The sequence below is a fragment of the Equus quagga genome, chromosome 2, assembly GCF_021613505.1.
Source record: "Equus quagga isolate Etosha38 chromosome 2, UCLA_HA_Equagga_1.0, whole genome shotgun sequence".
NCBI lineage: Eukaryota > Metazoa > Chordata > Mammalia > Perissodactyla > Equidae > Equus > Equus quagga.
The window spans coordinates 47,396,965-47,418,382 of NC_060268.1; the positions used below are offsets into that span (position 1 = coordinate 47,396,965).

General features: G+C 42.6%; 1 protein-coding gene across 1 annotated transcript in view; it reads right to left on the reverse strand.

Moving 5' to 3' along the window:
* Positions 1-5,876: 5,876 nt before the first annotated feature.
* Positions 5,877-21,418, reverse strand: part of LOC124236306 (RNA polymerase-associated protein LEO1) — a 33,392-nt gene continuing 17,850 nt past the window's right edge. The window contains exons 8-12 of the mRNA XM_046655185.1: positions 21,014-21,148; positions 19,543-19,678; positions 17,529-17,715; positions 12,014-12,111; positions 5,877-6,122 (exon numbers count right to left, since the gene is read on the reverse strand). Of these exons, the coding sequence (XP_046511141.1) occupies positions 6,018-6,122; positions 12,014-12,111; positions 17,529-17,715; positions 19,543-19,678; positions 21,014-21,148 (661 nt within the window). The 3' untranslated portion in view covers positions 5,877-6,017. The remainder of the gene's footprint in view (positions 6,123-12,013; positions 12,112-17,528; positions 17,716-19,542; positions 19,679-21,013; positions 21,149-21,418) is intronic.

The following is a 21,418-nucleotide window of genomic DNA, read 5'->3' on the forward strand; positions in this document are numbered from 1 at the left end:
GTGGACAAATAACTTCATGTAAAACTTCAAGGCAGTGTGCAAATTACTGTACTTTCTTGAAATTTGATTTTAAAACATATCACCTGAAGTGAAATCCAAATGTGACTACTAATCAAAATCTTCTGTGTCTGATGAAATACATCTTCTAAAATACAGGTGACACATGATCTATCTTTCCACATTTTTTAAGAAAAGTGTCATGTTTAATTGCACAAGAGCTTGTACTCCTGCACCTTTGTGAATAATATCCACCAACATTGTTCTGTTGTCCAAAATCATTGTCTTTTCTAGATTGACAATGGAACATTTGTGATTTCTCTAGCAAACTTTCTCACTCTCATTTTCCAATTTTTTAGCTTTACACTAGTGAAAAATATCTTCATCAGCTGTGATGTCTGTTTATTTATGAGAAGGTGCCAAATGCTAGAAGAATTATTAGCATTAACTCTCTCACACCAGTAATCCATCATTTTTCCACCACAGCACATCCTAAATTTATTTTTTCAGAGTTACATGAGAAGTTTCCCATCTTCGTGGTCAGAAAAAAATTTACATTCCACATATTTTTATTAAATATCTTGGGAAAGAAAACTTTCCTCAGGCCTCTTACTTGGGTTCTATGCTGAGAAATTTGGGTAGTTTAACAAAGTATAATTCATTTCCTAAATCAGAGTTGATATTGGGAATCTCTACTTCTATTCTGGTTTCTGACACTGGCTCTTCCTCCTGCCGGTCCTGAGGCGTCCCACGTTCATCCTAAGAGAGGAATCAGATGGTGAGACCTCGAAGTGACATTAGAAACGCCCTAGCTCTCCTCCTGCACTCGGCAGACGCAGGTTTGACAGGAAGTGAATTTAGACCCCACTTTAGGGATAAAGCAGTCAGCAACCCTTTTAGCCTCTCCCTAAAATTTCATCCTCTCCCCCCGAAAAACACCACCATGCGAAACAAGATCTGTTAGCCTGCATTGCCAGAAAAAATATCTATTTGGTTGACATATCTAGTTTGCATAAGATATTTAGCAACAGAAGTGTGAAATTATGCAACCCCTCAATACTAAGTAACTATTAAAATCAGAGAAGAATGTTAGAACACACTTCTTGGCACAGGTTGAATAAGAAAAACATTTTTTTTTTTTGAGAAAGATTAGCCCTCAGCTAACATCTGTTGCCAATCCTCCTCTTTTTGCTGAGGAAGACTGGCCCTGACCTAACATCCGTGCCCATCTTCCTCTACTTTATACGGGGGACGCCTACCACAGCATGGCTTTTGCTAAGCAGTGCCATGTCTGCACCCGGGATCCGAACTGGCGATCTCTGGTCCACCGAGAAGCAGAACGTGCACACTTAATCGCTGCGCCACCGGGCCGGCCCCAAGAAAAACTTTTAAATCAAAGGTTTTCAAATTATGAGTCCTCACAGTCTTACCCCTAAAGTTTGGCATCAACATCATTCTGAGCAGTTCCTTCTATGCCCTCTAATTTCCAGAAATTCTCAACATAGCTAAGACAGTCTCCCATTTGTCAGATGTTTCAGACCGCTACTCATATTATCTGTGTCCTCTCTCCACACGAGAGAATCAGACTCATCAGCTTCTGAAACTTTCTTCTTAGCTTTGAACAATGGGACCAGTTATATTAGTGACTGTACTTACAACAGGCTGTCCTGGAATAGGTGGTTGATTGTCCCCATCACTCTCTGAAGAAATGTCACCTATGTCTCCAAACAGATCCATGGTCCCACTATAATCTTTGGTGTTGGAGGAAAATGCACAGCATTAATTTCTCTGACTGAAGTTCTTCACACGGTTCTTAGCCCATCACTTCAACATATTCCCAAGATTCATAAACCAAATCTCCACTAAACCAACCTCAAACTGGCTCCCTGAGCCTGGCCCTCAGAGGCCTGACAAGAGTGGCTGTGGAGAAGAAAGGTGGCAAAGTTGATTGGTGGAAGGCAATGTTGTGGCGATAGCCAGCTTTCCAGAAGGTTCCCAGTGATTCCTGCCTCTGGTATTCTTGCCCTTGTGTGGTCCCCTCTAACACTGCATCATGGTTGGTCTATGTGATCAATAGTAGACAACCTCACATCTGAGGCTAGGCCATGACATTTTGGCTTTTCTACCTTGTTCTTTCTCTCTTGGGTCACTTACTCTGGAGGAATCTAGCTGCCATGATGTGAAGACACTCAAACTGCTACGGAGAGACTCATGTGGTGGGCAACTGAGGCCTCCTGCCAAAGGCCATGCGAGCAAGCTATCGTGGAAACAGATCCTTCAGCCCCAGGCAAGCCTTTAGATAATGCAGTCTCAGCCAACATCTTGATTGCAGCCTCCTGAGAGACCCTGAGCCAGAACCACCACGCTAAGTCATTCCTGACCCTCAGAAACTGTGAGACATATTAAATGTCTGTCGTCTTAAGCTGGTCCTCTCGGAGGACGTAGTTGGAGAAGGTGAGGGGTGGTGTGCAGGCCACACAGGATTTGTCTACTTGACACTTCTATCCCCCTAAGCCTTTAGATTCCCTCCACATAAAGCCAGGGAAGCTTTGGCATGTCAACTTCATTAAGTGTAGGCCACCACCGAGTTTGTTTTAGTTAACCAGCCAAGTATAGAGCCATGCCCAGCTATATGTGCTAACGCATCAAATCCAACATATATGATAAGTGCACTCATATCAGTAAATGTGGCCCCAGCTAGTGTTTTGTCTGTCCTTCATCTCACATTTTGGAGCCCACTTCCACACATATTCCCCAGGCTTCTGCCTACACTAATTAGCAAAATCTGGTAATTCTTTTGGTGTAGAAGCTATTGCTTCTTCAGAGTCTGTGCTCTCTCTGCCAGAGTATAATGCATTCCCTAGTGATGGGTCTACAGGTAAAAAAGCGAGTCAGACAGCACTCAGTCGGTGAGTCTGGAGGAGAATGGAAAATGCCCCAGACGATGCTATTACAGTGTTTTCAAGTGAGACTAGTTTCCTCAGACACAGGGGGGCAAGCTGCTTCTCACAGGCAAGGGAGGCTCAAAGTGACAAGGAAATTTGAGTTTTTCAGCTTCATCTGAGTCCAGATGGACATCCCCATTCTTAGTTCCTTTCTTAATGCCCTTTCCCATGAGAGACTTGAAGAGGCTGTGAATTCAATTAATGTTGCAATTCTGCAACAACACAATTGAACATAGTGTTTGATTTTCAGCTACACCAGCCCTTTGACTGCAAGATTTAAGAGATTCTTTTAGGGCTGTCATGAAAACTCACTGGTTCTCTGACCATGACTTGAGCAGAGTATTTAAAAACCTAAGCTTCTCATTTTCTTTTTGTAAGATACTCCGCTCAGAAGTATCCCCCTCACACCACAGACCTCATAGTCATCATTTCTGCCTAACAGGTGTGGGAGCCACTTGAGCCCCCGACCAGAGGGGAGAATCAGATTCATCATGATGCCCTGCACACCATGGATCACCAGCATCCTGTTTCCCACTGGTGAGGAGCTCAGACCTGCCTTCCAACCCAAACCAATCTACAAATCTCATCTTTGAGGATTTGTTTCCTGGAGCACCCAGTCAGGTCCTAGCTGGGCAACAGAAAACACACCAGTTATCTATGCTGACTTTAGAAAACTGTAATTAGGTTTAAAGTTGTTGATTTGGTTACAAGAGGTATAAAAAGAGAACTCTAGGGGCCGGCCTGGTGGCACAGTGGTTAAGTTTGCATGCTTCACTTTGGCGGCCCAAGATTCACAGGTTTGGATCCCAGGCACGGACCTATACCATTCGTCAGCCATGCTGTGGAGGCATCCCACATACAAAATAGAGGAAGATTGGCACAGATGTTAGCTCAATCTTCCTCACCAAAAAAAAAGAGAGAGAGAGAACTCTAAGGGAACACAGAAGTAGCAGATTCAGAGAGCACCTTCCACCCAGAGATGAGGGAACAAAGCGAAGAGGTGGAATTATTAAACTTAAAAACTTATAGCAAGGGCCCCCCTGGAGCTGAAACTCATACCTGAGGAAGAGAAGTATCCGGCTGGTCCTGATGTCTCTCAGCGGAGGGTAAGGAAGCTGACTCTCCAAGTGTTGGTAGAAGTGCAAATTGGATTGAGCTGCCGCTGGGGTGAAGAAGGGTTGGTGAGCCCCCTTAGAAAAACTGCAAGCCAACAGGAAGCCCCCAGAAAGTTCCATAAGTAAACAGGAAGGAGTAATCCTTTTTGTTGTTATCCAGGCTTCCAGTCTTTCTCTAGCGCCCCCTAAGAGAGGGCAGCTGGCAAAGCTGAAACGTGGTTGTGGAATGTTGGCCCCAGCATCACTAAGTCTGGTGTGGAGGGCAGTTTGGAGATGAGAGACAAGAGCTTAATAACTGACACAGAAGTGTCTACTGGTAAAAAAAAAAAAAAAAAAAAACCCAAACACCAAAACTACGTTGCCTTGGCAAGGACAGAGTCAGAATGAAGGCTCTTGAGATAGGAAAGTGACACAGTGATGTAGGACCTTCTTCTCTTTCGATGTCACTTTTCTTTCTCTATAAACAGGCTTCAGGGTGAGCCTCCCACAGCCCCCACTCCCAGATTGTACCTATAACACTAGGAAGGGAGTGAGGTAGAGGCATTCATAAGGGAAAGATTACCCAGCTTACGTAGAAGGGCACGGCAGAAGACAAATCATGTGTGTGGTGGATTTAAAACACCTGCAAATTCTCTGCCATTCCTACCATGGAGGAGTCAAATGTCCTTCCCTTTGAATATGGGCTCACATTACTGATGCACTTCCAGTGAAGAGAACGTGGGGGGTACCATGTGACTTTCGATGCTGGTCATAGAAGCTAATACCAAAAAAAGGTCATATAGCTTTCCCCGGGCTCGCTCTCTTGGGGTGCTCACTTGCGGAACGCAGCCACTGTGAGCGAAGAAAGCAGGGCCATGACTAGCATGCAACAAGTGAGATACTCACCTTGGGCGAAAAACATAAGGGGTGCCAAAATCTCAGCGATCAAGATAAATAATATTGCAATACACTATTTTTCAAACTCCATGCAAAAAACTCACAAACATACAAAAATTTTGAGAGGATCCATTTAGCTCTGTACTCGTGCAACTCTCCTCACTTGCCTTACCATGATTGCAGCCCCACCAGATCCTGCCTTTATGTAAAATTTCGACATTTTGTTCCTCATGGACTTTACATTAATTTTTCTAAATGTTGTATTACAGTATTATTTATCTTGATTACTGTAGTGGGCTGAATAGGGACCCCTGCCAAAATTCATATCCACCAGGAACCTCAGAATGTGACTTTAATTGGCAATGGGGTCCTTGCAGATGTAACCAGTTAAGACGAGGTCACACTGGATTAGAGTTGGCCCTAAACCCATTGATAGGTGTCCTGACAAGGAGAGGGAGAGCCACAGAGCAGACACACAGGGAAACAAGCCATGTGAAGACAGAGGCGGAGGTTGGAGTTGGGCTGCCACAAGCCAAGGACGGCCAGCAGCCCCCAGAAGCCAAGACGAGGCAGGGAGGATTTTTCCCTGGAGCCTTCAGAGGGAGCCTGGCCCTGTCAACTCCTTGATGTAAGACTTCCAGGCTCCAGAACTGTGAGAGAATACATTTCTGTGGTTTTCAGTCACCCGGTTTGTGGTACTTTTGTTACAGCAGCCCCAGCAAACTAACACCATTACAGAGGCTTTTTTGGGCCCCTTTAAACTCCGCTCCTTAGAAGACTGCCTCCCTCGCCCCACCTGGCCCTGAGCAGGCAGCTTCCTTGTGGGGGAGGGGAGGAAGGGGGTAGGGCAGAGCAACAGGAGCTCCCTAAAAGCCTGAGACTCAGTGTAAAACGTTAACAAAATCAACCTGCTTTGGGAAAAATCAATTTCTTGAACAGAGAGTTGCTTTTTAAATTTTTTTATTACAATTAAAATTACACAAAAGCAAATCAATTCATTTCAATCAAAATAACTCATGTTTACATATTTATAAAACAAACTGTACAATAAAATATATAAAATGTTTTCACTTCATTTTATACTTCAATCATCATCTTCTTCTTCTTCATCACTGATCACATACTTCTTATGCTTTTTATTTGCTTTATCGTCATCTTCTGCTTTTCTCTTTCCAGAAGGCTCACCTTCCTAAACAGACAAAATTTTTAAAAATCTAAGTCAATAGAGAATATTTCTCAGGTTTATCAAAAGTAGCTCTGAGCTGAATGACCCTCAGAAGACCCCAAATAAGATAACTGTTTTAATAAGAACATTCACCAGATGAATAAAACCAGTTGTCAAGGTCATGGCTAGTTTCCAAATCTACAAGTACTAGAGGCACTCAAAAATGACAACTATACAGAGTAATTACAACTAACTACAGAACCCAACCTCAGGACTGCAGGGGAGAGCCCGGCAGTGCTGACCCAGTCTCTCAGAGGAAAGCCGTTGGACAGGGAGACGGGCAGGTGGGAAACTGGAAACGGACTTTGCCCCGGGAAGGGCCAGGGCTCTGCCAAAGAAGTTTGCCTGTTTAACCACTTGTCCTGTGGAACAGTGATACCAGGATCAGGTAATTACTTAAACTTTTTTCTCTGCTTTCTCAGCATTTCACCTCTTCATTACCTAAAATTCAGTATTTTAAAGACTCAATTTTTTAAAATAAAGATTTCTTGTTTTGGACGTACTGAAAACTCACATCACAAAGGTTTTCAGAAAAATATTTGAAGAATTTAAAGGCCTTCCCTAGGCAAGTTTCCAGTTTAAAATCATGTTGTATGATGTTCTAATAGAAACAAACAATTCAGGAAGTTATCTAAAAACAATTTTTACGGATAGAATTTGAACATATCAGTATCTAAATGATATCAAATGTTGTTTAAAATGAACTGATTCCAAATATGACACTCCAGAACTGCCTTAACTCCTCAGCAAAAATTAAACAGGCTGAACAAAGAGTTGGAGGGTTGAGGTTGGGGAGGGCCAGGCATCTTGCTGCCATGACCAGAGAATGCTTCTGGACGTAGAATACAGGCGGGCATACCCACTGTTTCTGGTGGTCCTATGTCTGGCCCTCTGAGGAGTATGATACCATCTCCCACTTGTCTCCTGCCTTATTATCCCAAATGCAGCCCTGCGGATCTGAAGCGCTATAGGAGAACTCAAAGGGGAAGTTACGAATCCACAGGAAGAGACTCAGAAGCCCTCCTAACTTACTCAGACAGTGATACCGGGAGAGGCATCCTGCCCCCAGGTGTGACCAGCCCTCCTTTCTACTTTCCAGCCGGAGGCAGCAGACGCAGCTATTCCTCTCTCCCAACCCCACATCAGCAACGGCAAACAGCATATTCAGTTCTACCACTTGTCTTTTTTTTCCACTTATTTTCAATTGAAAGTTCTTATCTTAAACACTTTACATGCAAGCCTGTTTGCGGCAACTCTGCCCAAGTAAACCACAGTGTGTATGGTCTATTCAGCTCTAAAATTCTTTAATAAGTTCAAGTTTAAGTGAATAAAAGAAGAACTGGCATGGTACTTCTAAAAAGTGGTACAGCTTGTCCTGCATGGCCCTGGACAGGGCCCAGGAGCCAGGACATGGTCACGGCTCTCCCAAAGAAGTCTAAACAGCACCAAGCCTAATCCACTATCTGGGGTAGGACACTCCAGAATCCCGCTTTGGAAATCCTGCCAGGACTGACTTCCCCAGCAGCTACAGGTAAGCACAGCCAAGGCCCGCAGGCCAGCCACCCTACGATGCAGAAGGCGAGTGGCATCCTCCAGGAAACCTTGTTCTGTGAAATTCTGCCTTACTGAATTTAGCTGGAATAAATCCCTGTGCCATGTATAAATGCAACGAATGACACAAACATCCATATTAGACTAAAATAAAGCTAACATAACCACGAATAGAGGTCCCTATGATACAGAAACAGGCAGCCCACAGTTATGAAGAAGCTGTCTTCCAACATTTTTAAGACTAATTGTAAAACTCATTTTTTTCCATAATAATAAACCAGCTTCCAGAGTTTATTTAACCCAAAATATACCTAAGAACATACATAAATAAGGGTGTCAAAGTATAAGAGACCAACACCAAGAATGTAAGGCTTCTAGGGAAGTATATTCAGAATCCCAAGCAGGGGAACCCCCACAGTGGAGGGGACGCTGGGACTATCCTGGGTCCAAGGTGCTGTGGCTCCGTAAACAGAGGGAAGGGACTCTAACAGGCGAGGCAGGGCTGCCAAGGGGGGTATGGAGGTTCTAGGAGGGAGAGCTGGGAGAGGAAAGAGACACGGAGAGGAACCAGACCCCCGGGCACCACATTCTAAGCAATCCTTCTCAGCAGGTCACCTCTTTCTTCTAAGAAAGCTGAGGATGGACCACGACGCCCTTCCTTTCCATTGTCTTGTTTCTTTCCACCTGGGTTTTTCCCTTTTCCACAGACTCTCCTCCTACCCATTTTTCTACCTCTGAAGCAATTCAGGTTTTCTCAAGTTTTTACTGCTTACAAAAATAAGGAAGGATGAAAAGCTCTGTTTTTCTCCTTTTTGTAACTTAGACCCTGTTAGGAAAGGGAAATTAGCATCTCCTCTTTAGTTACTACATGTTGCCGTGTCATTTCTGTTATTTACTCTCCCACTTTCATATCTGTTATTTACTATAATACAACAACTTCACGAGGCCGCAAGGATAAATCCCATTGAAGAGACAAGGAAACAGACTCAGAAACGTGAGATGACTTGCTTAAGGCCATATAAGTGGTAAAGGGTAGTCCCAAGATTCAATAATCCAGTTCATTCTAATCCAGACTTGTACGCTTTCACCCACATAAGGGAATGTTCTGGTGATGATGGCGGTAGTTCTCTCGTTTGGGAACTTAGGGTCTGAAAACTCCCCTGTGTCTCAGAGGCAGACCCAGGCTCACGGCACTGGGGTGGGTTAGTGTACAGATGAGGAGAGGGACCCAGAGCAAGAACGACCCTTCCCTCCTCTCTTCCATTGTAACCCACGGCCACACTTGCACTGAGGGAATAGGAGGAGGCAGTGGCAGGGGCTGGGAGCAAAATCTTTGTTGTCATGAAAGGGGAAGAGAAGGGTACAGGAAGACCTAACAGGGAGTATTTGAGTGTTAGGAGGAATTCACAAGAGGTATATTTAAGTCAGGCAGTCACAGGTTTGCAATTGCTCAGCCTAGAAGAAGGCTATTTGATGGATCACATTTAATAAGTATTCACATTTCTGAGAATACTAGGAATAAACATTAGTCCCATGGCATTTCTCAATTTCATTCACAGTTTCTGCTTGCCAAGAAATAAAATAGCATCTGCTTACATGGGGATTCCCATTTGCCAACGGTTCAACACACTGTAAACGCATCATTAAGACGTTTCCTATCTAATGTGAAACAAATATGTTGCAGAATAATTTACCAATTTCTGTCCAGTTATCTTCCATAGCACGCCACTTCCAAGAATGACTGGGAACTATTAAATGCTGTGATTAAGAAACAATAACACAAGCACAGAATTCTGCTTCACGTGAGAAGAGACCTCCCAGAAGCTCATAGTTCATAGAAGGCCAATGTGATCAAAGTGCGTTAAAGTCACGGACAATGGAAACACAATATCTATTTTCTGCAATATGGCAGAACGATCCTTTGAATAATAACTGAAAATAGTTAACTGTGATGGGAAAATATTAACAAATCAACATAATGGCAAGAAAATAAGGTATAATCAGAGGCCAAAAATTAAGAGAAAGCAAGAACCCAGAGATAAGTAGAGCACTAAAGCAGGTTTTCCCCTTGAAGACATTTGCCAAACCATGTGAACGTGAGCCTTGGTTTTTATGCTTTGCAGGGTGCTGAGGCCAGGAGACTAAAGGCCAAGAGGAGCAGATTAATAGTAAATCCCAAAAGACTATGTCTTTCGTACAAAGGTGAACCAGAAATGAGTCCAGGTCCATTTCTCTGAGGCAGGGGTCAGCAAACTTTTTTGGTAAAGGGCCAGATAATAAATGTCTCTGACTTTGTAAGACATGATTCCTGCTGCAACTACTCAACTCTGCCACTGTAGCAGGAAGACATTCGTAGAGAACAGGTAAATGAATAAGTATGGGTGGGTTCCAATAAAACTCTATTTGAAAAAACAGGTGGCAGGCCCAATTAGGTCAGTGGGATGTAATTTGCCAACACCTGTTCTAAATGACTGCAAGCATATTTTCTAACCTCAAACATGAGAACTAATTGGCAGGGGATTAAAAACAAAAATAAAAATTCTAGGAAAATCCATAACCACAAGTCAGAACTCATACTTGCAGGTAATCTAAAAAGACTTTATTCCAAGAATATAATTTAAATTGGTCCCAGGCGGCTGATGCCCAAGGCACCTGGCAGAGGCAAATATAAATCACTTTTGGAGGAATCCATTAATCTAGGCCTCAAAAATTCCCATTGATCTGAGCTAAGTAAATCAATCATTTAATCACAGAACACATAGAGAAGTCATCACGAAACAGAGCCAGCAGAAGTAACAGGCAGTAAAATCACACATGTAAAGATTTCAGACATTGGAACTATCAGACATAAAAGACCATATATGTAGATTTTAAAGATTTAAAGACACAAAAGGAGAAACTGAAAATATGAGTTAGTAGCAGGACTTTTAAAAATGACCAATTTGAAAAAGAAACTAAAACTAAAAAAATTTTTAAATGGCCAATTTGAAAAAGAAATTAAACCTCTAGAGATGAAAACTGAAACAACTAAAGTAAAAACTCAATGAAAGAGATTAACAACATATTAGACACAGCTGAAGAAAGAAGCAGTGAAGTAGAAGGATCTGGAGAAATATCCCAGAATACAGAGAGACGAAAATATGAAAGAGAGTTTGAGAGTCATGGAGGATAGAGTGAAAAGGAGTAACATGCATCTAATCAGAGTTTCACAAAGAAAGGAGAGAGAGCATGGTACAGAAGTAATATCTGAAGAACTGATGGCTGAGAAGTTTTCAGAATTGATGAAAGATACCAACCTACAGATTCAGGAATCTAATAAATCCCAATCAGAAAATTAAAATACAAAATAGATACCAAAGTGAAATTTAAGAACACAAAAGATTAAAAAAGATCTAAAAAGACTTAAATAAAATAAGTAAGTTGTGGGGATGTAATGTACAGCATGGTGATTATAGTTAATAATACTGTATTGTATATTTCAAAGTTGCTACGAGCACAAATCTTAAAAGTTCTCATCACAAGAAAAAAAATTTAAAACTATGTGTGAAGATGGATATTAACTAGACATATTGGGGTGATCACTTGGCAATATACACATACATCAACCAAATCATTAGGTTGTACACCTGAAACTAATATTTTATATGTCAATTATATATCTCCAAAAAAACCCTTATTCTCAGCACCTATACTACTGTAATTTGAAAATGATACTGTTAAAAATATGTTAAAATATTTTAAAATTACTTTGAAATAATTTTATTATTTCAATAATAGACACATTTATTTTTAATTTATTAAATTATTCAACGCTATTTCAAAAACTATTTCATCTAAATAAAAAGAAAACAGGTTTTCCTACCATAAGAATTATTTCCGTAATTTAAAAAATATATTGAAAATAAACAAAAAGAAAAAAGACTACACCCTCTGATCTACCCACACTGAATTATTTCTAGCTCTCCAGCCGAGCCTCAGTATCTCAGGGTCATGAGTCTTTTCTCAAAGGCCTTTCCATCCACCTGGAATGTCCACCCTGGCTGCTGTGCCCTGCAAGCTAACATCCTTTTTCAATACTCAGCAAGAGGTCTCCTTCTCTGAGCAGCTTTCCAACACCCATCTGAGCAGAGGTATCAGATCCTCCTCGGGGCCACTCCTCATCCTGTTAGTGCATTTATCTCACTGAGTTTCAGTGAAGTGTGCAGACATCTGTCAGTGCTCCTGGGCTGTGAGCTCCTCTGCATTCCAGGAGTTGACTGATGGGTACAGGGTAAACCCCAAGAACTGAATAAATTTGGTTTTACCTCATCACTGGTGAGTTTCTTTGCTTTGAGTAATCTTTGAGCCTTATCTTCTTCTGATCCCTCATCGCTGTCTGACGAATAGATTCTGGCTCGCTCCTCTGAAAGCAAAGGAATAAGATTTATGAGTGAATTTCAGAGACAGTGATCTATTCATTCCTGGATTTTTCTTCTGATGAATATCTCTAGTTCTTTCTGTATATCTTTCCCAAAGGAAACAAGCAATAAAGGTTTCCTGATTTAAAGATAAACGTAAGTTTAGATATGTTGAAATGAATTATTTACTCTCTCAAAATACAGGAATGGTTCATCTGACCACTTTTAAATATTAAAAAGGTTTGTGTGCAAGGTGACTAAAGAGACAGACACCAGTACCCTTCCAAAATAAGCTATGAAAGCCAGAGTCATTCTTTCTGGGGGTAACAGTTAATTCCAAGATGAGCGTTGAAGTTAAGACCAAGAGGTGGTTTCCCAGTCCTGTAAAGACCATTTGTTGCCAGGGGGACATTTCAAGGGGAGATGTAGACAGTGACAATGTGCTCTGATGCCCCAGCCCAGGTGACCCTCAGGGTGGAATAAGAGCAGCTGACTTTAGACCCAGCCCGTCGCCTCAGAACGCAGAGCTGTCCCCTTCTCCCCACTCCCTGCCCATCTGACTGCTGGACAGAACTGAACGCTGATGAACCTGTCTGTCAGCTTTTTCATCTGCGGTGAACTGAATATATAACTCTTTCCCTAAAAGTAGCCTCAATTTTTTTTTTTAGCTTTTATGTGTTTTTTCCCCACAATTCATTTTTCTGTGGGAAATTAAAGCTAACAAAAAAATAAAAGGTCTCTGTCCCAAATAAATGATAGGTAGGTAGGAAGAGTGTAACACCAGCTCACCACAACAAATGCAGTCACTGCAGGAAAGGAGGAGTGTTTCACAGGAGCGTCAGAGAAGGCGAAATGTGGGTGTTCTTCAAATTTATCACTCAACAGGGACAAAACTAGGATGCATGGTCACCTAAGGTATACCTTGCATTGTACAGCGATGCCCAAAGCTCTGTCAGAGCTCACGTGGGGAGGGTTACAGCCTCCTTTCACAGATGGGAACATGATATTCCGAGAGGGAAGTCACGTGCCTGAGCTGGTGAGTGGTAAGAACAATAACAACAGTTTCAGGTAACATTTATTTAGTCCTTGCCATGGGCCAGCTGCTGGGTGAAGTGCTTCATTTGTATTATATCATTCGGTTCTCACAACCACCTCATCTGGTAACTAGTACTGTTTTTCTCCTGATGAGGTGACAGAGGGAGGTACTGTAACTTTCCAAATCATCCCACCAAGAAGCGGCGGAGCTGACATCACAGCGGCAGGATCAAGAGTCCAGCCCAGGTCTTCCGTCTTCAGCTTCGGTCTGCTTCTCAGCACGTCACCTTGCTGCCAGCTGTGGGGAAAGCTCTGCTCGCAGTCTTGTGGCTGAGACAGACGCCTCAGAAGGCAATGACCTTGGTTCAAGAACTGTCCACCTAACAACTATGTGTCTTTGGGCAAGTTACTCAACCTCTCAAAGTCTCCATTTCCTCAATAAGAACAAGACAAAAACGGACCTTGAGGGCATTATGCTAAGTGCAATAAGTCAGACAGAGAAAGACAAATACTGTGTGATCTCACTTATACACAGAATCTAAAAAAAAAAAAAGGAAAACAACAGCAACAACAACAAAAACCAAGCTCACAGACACAGAGAACAGACTGGTGGCTGCCAGAGGCTGGGTGGTGCGGGGGATGGGTGAAGGGGGTCAAAAGGTACAAACTTCCGATTATAAATTAAATTAGTCACGGTCATGTAATGTACACCATGGTGACTATAGTCAACAATACTCCAGTGCATATTTGAAGGTTGCTAAAAGAGTATATCTTAAAAGTTCCCATCGCAAGAAAAAAACTTTGTAACTACATCTAGTGAAAGAAGTTAACTAGACTTATTGTGGTGATCATTTTGCAATAAATACAAACAACGAATCATTATATTGTATATCTGAAACTTATATAATGTTATATGTCAATTATACCTCAATTAAAAAAAAAAGGACTACATCGTGAACAAGTGGGTTCCATACCAGGGACGCAGGGATGCTTTGACATCTGCAAATCAATCAACGTGATACACCACATCAACAAATTGAGGAATAAAAACCACATGATCATCTCAATAGATGCAGAGAAAGCATTTGAGAAGATCCAACAGCCATTTTAAATAAAAACTCTTAACAAAATGGGGATGGAAGGAAATGACCTCAACATAATAAAGGCCATATGTGACAAACCCACAGCCAACATCATACTTAATGGGCAAAAACTGAACACCATCCCTCTCAGAACAGGAACAAGACAAGGATGCCGAATATCATCACTCTTTTTTTTTTTTTGAGGAAGACTGGCCCTGAGCTAACATCCATGCCCATCTTCCTCTACTTTATACATGGGATGCCTACCACAGCATGGCTTGCCAAGTGGTGCCATGTCCACACCCGGGATCCAAACCAGTGAACCCCGGGCCACCAAAGCAGAATGCGTGCATTTAACCACTGCACAACCGGGCCGGCCCCATCACCACTCTTATTCAACATAGTACTTGAGGTTTTGGCCAGAGCAATTAGGCAAGAGAAAGGAATAAAAGGAATCCAAATAGGGAGTGAAGAAATGAAACTCTCGCTGTTTGCAGATGTCATGATCTCATAAACAGAAAAACCTCAAAAATCCATTGGAAAACTAATAGAAATAATTAACAATTACAGTAAAGTTGCAGGGTACAGAATCAACTTACAGAAATCAGCTGCTTTACTATACTCTAATAATGAACTTACAGAAAGAGAACTCAAGACTACAATTCCATTTACAATCGCAAGTAAAAGAATAAAGTACCTAGGAATAAATTTAACCAAGGAGGTGAAGGATTTATAAAATGAAAACTATAAGATATTACTGAGAGAAATTGATAATGACATAAAGAGATGGAAAGCGATTCCTTGCTCATGGATTGGAAGAACAAACATAGTTAAAATGTCCAAACTACCCAAAGCAATCTACAGATTCAATGCAATCCCAATCAGAATCCCAAAGACATTCTTCATGGAAATAGAGTGAAGAATACTAAAATTCACATAGGGAAACCAAAGACCCCAAATTGCTAAGGCAATCCTGAGAAAAAAGAACAAAGGTGGAGGCATCACAATCCCTGACCTCAAAATATACTACAAAGCCACAGTGATCAAAATGGCATGGTACTGGTACAAAAACAGGCACACAGATTCATGGAACAGAAAGCCCAGAAATAAAATCACACATCTACAGACAGCTAATCTTCGACAAAGGTGCCAAGAACATACAATGGAGAAAAGATAGTCTCTTCAGTAAATGGTGTTGGGAAAACTGGACAGCCACATGCAAAAGAATGAAGGTAGACCACTATCTCATGCCATACACAAAAATAAACTCAAAATGGATCAAAGACTTGAAGATACGTCCTGAAACTGTAAAACTCCTGGAAGATAGTATTGGCAGTACACTCTTTGACACCAAACTAAAAAGGATCTTTTCAAATACCATGTCCTCTCAGACAAGGGAAACAAAAGAAAAAATAAACAAGTAGGAATTCATCAGACTAAAGAGCTTCTGCAAGGCAAAAGAAACTAAAATTAAAACAAAGAGACAACCCACCAATTCAGAGAAAATATTTGCAAATCATATATCTGACAAGGGGTTAATCTCCACAATATACAAGGAACTCAGACAACTGAACAATAAAAAAACAAACAACCTGATCAAAAAATGGGCAGAGGATATGAACAGACATTTTCCCAAAGAAGATATACAAGGGCTGGCCCGGGATTCACCAGTTTGGATCCCGGGTGTGGACATGGCACTGCTTGGCAAGTCACGCTGTGGCAGGTGTCCCACATATAAAGTAGAGGAAGATGGGCACGGATGATAGTTCATGGCCAGTCTTCCTCAGCAAAAAGAGGAGGACTGGCAGCACATATTAGCTCAGGGCTAATCTTCCTCAAAAAAAAGAAGATATACAGATGACCAATAAACACATGAAAAGATGTTCAACATCACTAATCATCAGGGAAATGCAAATCAAAACCACACTAAGATATCACCTTACACCTCTTAAAATGGCTACAATCACTAAGACTAAAAATAACAAATGTTGGAGAGGGTGTGGAGAGAAGGAAACCCTCATATACTGCTGGTGGGAAAGCAAACTGGTGCAGTCACTATGGAAAACAGTATGAAGATTCCTCAAAAAACTAAAAATAGAAATACCATAAGACCCAGCTATCCCACTACTGAGTATCTACCCAAACAATGTGAAATCAACAATCCAAAGTAACATGCACCCCTATGATCACTGCAGCACTACTCACAATAGCCAAGACGTGGAAGCAACCCAAGTGTCCATCAACCAATGACTGGATAAAGAAGATGTGGTGTATATATATATATATATATATATATATACACACACACACACACAATGGAATACTACTTAGCCATAAAAAAGACAAAAATCATCCCATTTGCAATAACATGGAAGGACCTAGAGGGAATTATGCTAAGCAAAATAAGCCCGTCTAAGAAAGACAAACACCAGATGATTTCACTCATTTGTGGAATATAAACAAATACATGGACAAAGAAAACAGTTCATTGGTTAACAGGGAAAGGCGTTGGGGGTGGGCACAGGGGGTGAAGGGGTGTACTTATGTGGTGACAGTCAAGAAATAATGTACAACTGAAATCTCACATTGATGTCAACTATTATGAACTCAATAATTAAAAAAATGTTTACTTAAAAAAAGGGAAAAGACAATAATAGTAACTGGGTCATAAGTTGTTACGAGGATCAAATAGGATGTATGTAAAGTATGTGAGCGTTTGCCTGGGATTCAGTATGTGCTAAACAAATGTTAACCAATATAAACTATGTCGCCCTCAGTATCTGCAGAGGATTGGTTCCAGAAACCCCTGCAGATACCAAAATCCACAGACACTCGAGTCCCTTATATAAAATGTCAGAGTACAGTGAATACGGCCAGCCTCCGTATCTGCAGATGTGAAAGCCACAGATACGGACGGCCGACCGTGCTTGTGAAAGAACACTCATGGAAGAACTGTGAAAGGAAACACCACGTAGTCTCTGAAAAATTCAACTTCTTGATTCCCAATTAGTAATAAAAAAAAGTTGAGAAAAGTTCCAAATATAATTGGCAGACTTTCAAACCAGAAAGCAGAAGCTCAAGGGACAAGTCTGAAAGTGGGAACAATAGCAGTTTCTACCCTCTCAGACTCACCTGGAAGAATTCTGCAATAATTAGCTCACCAGACCTTGAAAGGTATCACTCATTAACAATGATTCCTTAAAAATAAAACATCCAGCGACTGGGCACTGGGCCAGAGTAGGCAGGCTGCAGAGCTAGATTCCTGAACCCTGAAATGATGAAAGTTAATTTCTGCACAAACTCACCTCGAATGCCCCCTTTGTATCGGTTTTTAATGGCAGCCAAGCTGATGGACTCCTCGCCTTCCTCCTCCTCATCGTACCGGTCAGGTTCTAGGTAACTGGCACTCAGCCCCCGCTGGTGCTGTTTCTCTCTCATTCGGCGCTGCTGAGATTCCCTACGAATAGAAGCTCTCAAACGTTCTTCTTCTTTCTGTAAAGAAGCAGACAAACTATTTAACTTCACAAGTGAACTAGTTTAGCGCCCACGTGCACCTACTTTTCCCAGCAAGAACACGTAAACACCTGGCCCAGGACACCACCTATTTCCTGTCTTCAGAGCCCACTTCTCTCCACTCCACGCCTGGTACCACACGCAGTGACGGTCTTGTTTAGTTCCAAAGTGTGAAGGCAACACACGGGGGAAGCGGCAGAGGCTCCCTCCCACTCACCGCCCATCAGAACAGGCCCAGGCCCGGCCTCCAGAGCTGCAGTGAATGCCGTGTGGCCACTCAGAGCCCAGAGAGCAGTGACCAGCCTGAGGAAGGCCAACCACGCCCAGCGGACGCCTGAGGGAGGCCGTTTCTGTTCTCTCCCGGGATAACACCTGACTTGCCCAGGCTCCACCAAACTTCCATGGTGCCCAGATGTTCCTATCTGGGCCCCGCGATCCAGAGAGCACCCCATGGCTCCTGACAACAGGAGGGGGACGTGCTGGTCAGGGAGGGTCCCTGAGCCCCAAAGCAGAGCCTCATTCCCTTCCATTTGCCTGGCATTCCACACGTTGGGGTTCACAAGGCAGAGGCAGGATTTGCGGGGTCAGGGACATTCTGGCATTTCTTTGACTCCTCCTTTAATTGCTCTGTATTACTACACACGACTCTCATTCTGCTGCTAGGCGTTCTGTGCAGCAAACTGTTTCATTAAGCAGTATGTGGTTGTACTGAGCATAGAGTAAACACCACTGTCAGCAGGACAGTGATTAAGAACAAACTGGCTGATAGTTGGTGCGTTTCCACAGAAGCTAGGGAAGTGGATGAGGGTTTGGGGACCTCCAAAGGTGGCCCAGAGGCTCTTCCAATAATGCTGAGACCGGAGGCTGCAGGTGCCCCCAGATCCCCGAGCTTGAGGAGAAAAGGTGGGGCAATGGAGTAAGAAGTCAGAGTCCGAAGCCAAAGTCCCTCCACAGCCTGGGTTAGGCATGGCACCGAATGTGGATTAGTGAACCTGCCTCCGTGAACAACACACAAGCAGGAGGAAAAGCAGGGGCCCAGGCCAAACCGTCAGCAGAGCCAGCACTGGGAGCAGCAAGAAAGGGCCTGAAGCAAGCAGAGTGTCTTGCCTCCCTGTGCCCGGACGCACTAAGGAAGGAAAACACGCAAAGCAGACAGAGAAGTGCCAAGATCTAGCAGGGATCAGAGAGGACGGAGAGGAGAGGGAAGGAGACAATACCACTGCATTGAGCTTCTCCCAGCAAGTGCGGCACAAAAGGCCAATGGTATCGATACAAGCACACACTCCATCATTTAGGGACAATGCCCCAGAATTGAATTTGTGCCTGACAGTGGTGTCAAATTTGAAAACCTACCAGGCAGAACGTGAGAAAACTGACCTTAAAAGACCACAAGCTACTCTGCCCAATTCTCATTTACGCAGTCTCCCATCAAACTCCTGATCTATTTTCACGTTATTTCAGACTAAATCTCTAGCATTTCCACTGATTTTCGACATGGATTCTAAGCCAGACACAGGTGATTTAATCATCTTTGGGATTATCTGTGAAAGCTCAGATTCTTTCAGTCACCAGTTTGTCGGTGAACTTTCAGGACCTGGTGGGAGAGAACCTGAGCCTTTGTGTCTGCCTTAAGACAACTGTAGTATCACTTTGTTTTGCAAAAGATGAGGAAAGCAATGCAGCTTCATTCTCTTTATGCCAGCTGGAAGGAGAAAAGGTGGGTCATTAAGAGATGACGAATAAACCTTTTGGGAAACACTCTTCTTAATATACCAAAAATCGCAGGATAAAGCTTTGCCAACATACCTTAATCATTTCTGTGCGCTGGCATTCAGGATCACGACCGGCCATTGGTAAGATTCTAATCTTCTGTGTCTTTGAACATCTATCTGCAAGTGACAGGGTCATCTTTCTATGCGTGGCACTGTCTGTAGAGTGAGGTCTGCCGGAAATGAACAAAAATGTCTCACTGTTTATCAGACACATCTGTGAGCCAGTCATATCAACATCACAAAAACAAGAGGCCAGTGATCATTTCCTATTCTCTAGAAAAAATAGGCAGGGACACTACACTGAATTTACTAGGTGGGGGATTCTGAACTTTCTTCATTCTGTGGCCCACTGATATTATTTATTTATTTTTTGGTGAGGATTGTCCCCGAGCTAACATCTATGCCAATCTTCCTCTATTTTTTTTGTATGTGGGATGCCGCCACAGCATGGTTTGATGAGCAGTGTGTAGGTCCACGCCCGGGATCCAAACCTGCGAAGCCTGGGCCACAGAAGCAGAGTGTGGCTTTAACCACTATGCCACTGGGCTGGCCCCTCACTGAAATATTCTTATCTTAGGAGTAAAGTGAAAAATGGAAAGTGGAGTAAAAAAGGCTTTACAAAGCACAATCACCTTCTAGAAGCAGCAAATGGATAGGTTCCAGGAGCATTCATTGAATACTGAGTGCCAAGCACTGTGCTTTGTGTTTGATATGCTCTGCGACTTCACAGCTACTCTATGAGACAACTGGTGCATTTTATACATTAGGAAACTGAGGCAAAGAGATGTTGAGAAAGTTGCATAAGGTCATACAAGTGGAAACGGGACTCAAATACAGGTCTACGTGATTCCAAAGCCTACACTTCTGACCATTATGATTCTCCAAAAGCTACGTTATAACCAAGAGTATTGTGCCCTCTCTAAGTTAAGCATTACTCAAGGAGGACAGTCTGCTTAGAATCAAGAAAAGAGAAATACAAACATTTCAGTGTAGTGCCTACACGGTCTAGAGAAGGGGAGCTCTTGCCAGCTGCCCTGAGTATTCACATCCCTGGAGTGGTGCTGGATGCAGCAGGTCCAGAAACAGGATGACCACAGCCTTCACACCCACCAACTCACTGCCTTTCCTAACTGCATGCACACCAACAACCTCCAGTTATCAGTTAGTCTCCCAGATCAATTTTACTAAAAAGAAAGGACACACTGACCAGCAAGCATTCTAGGCCTCTTGCTACTTAATAGTAATCACTGCAACTAATACACTGACATTCTGGTTTACATAACAGTCTCCTGTAAGTCTAGTTAGCGTGACCCGGTTCCCTGTGAAACAGCACGTTTCAATGCACTTGACAAAATAGCCTTTGAAGCTTCAGAGCTGAGAACCAGGCCCTGCTCTTTGGCGAACTGTACCATGAGGTTACAGCAATCAGGAATCAGGCATTTTGGACAACATCTATATTTTGCTGCTTTTATTGTAACAAACAGTATGTTGATAAGAAGAGTTACCTGAATGTGAGTTTGGTTTTGAAGACGGCCTGTCCCTGTAGCCCAGTGCCCTGTCTTATGAAAAGATGGTTGTGATCGCCCTGCAGCGGAGCTTTGTAAACATCAAACACTTCATTGCCTAAATGCAGAGACATGCTGAAAAGAAGGAACACTTCACACAGTAAACTCGCAAAGCTTTCATCTCACCATTTTACATCGCTTAAAACATGATTCAACTGCTGCTTTCTCCCCTCACAGAGAACTCAGAAGGAAAGAAAAAAACAAAGATGGCAGTGTGAAAAATGACCTATATAGAAGTAAAATATGCTGTATGTTTACGTTTAGGAGTAAAGTAAGCTTACAGGTAAAACGCTGCGACATTTACTCAGCCTCAACCACTTTCCCAGTGAAAGGCAGTTTTTCTAA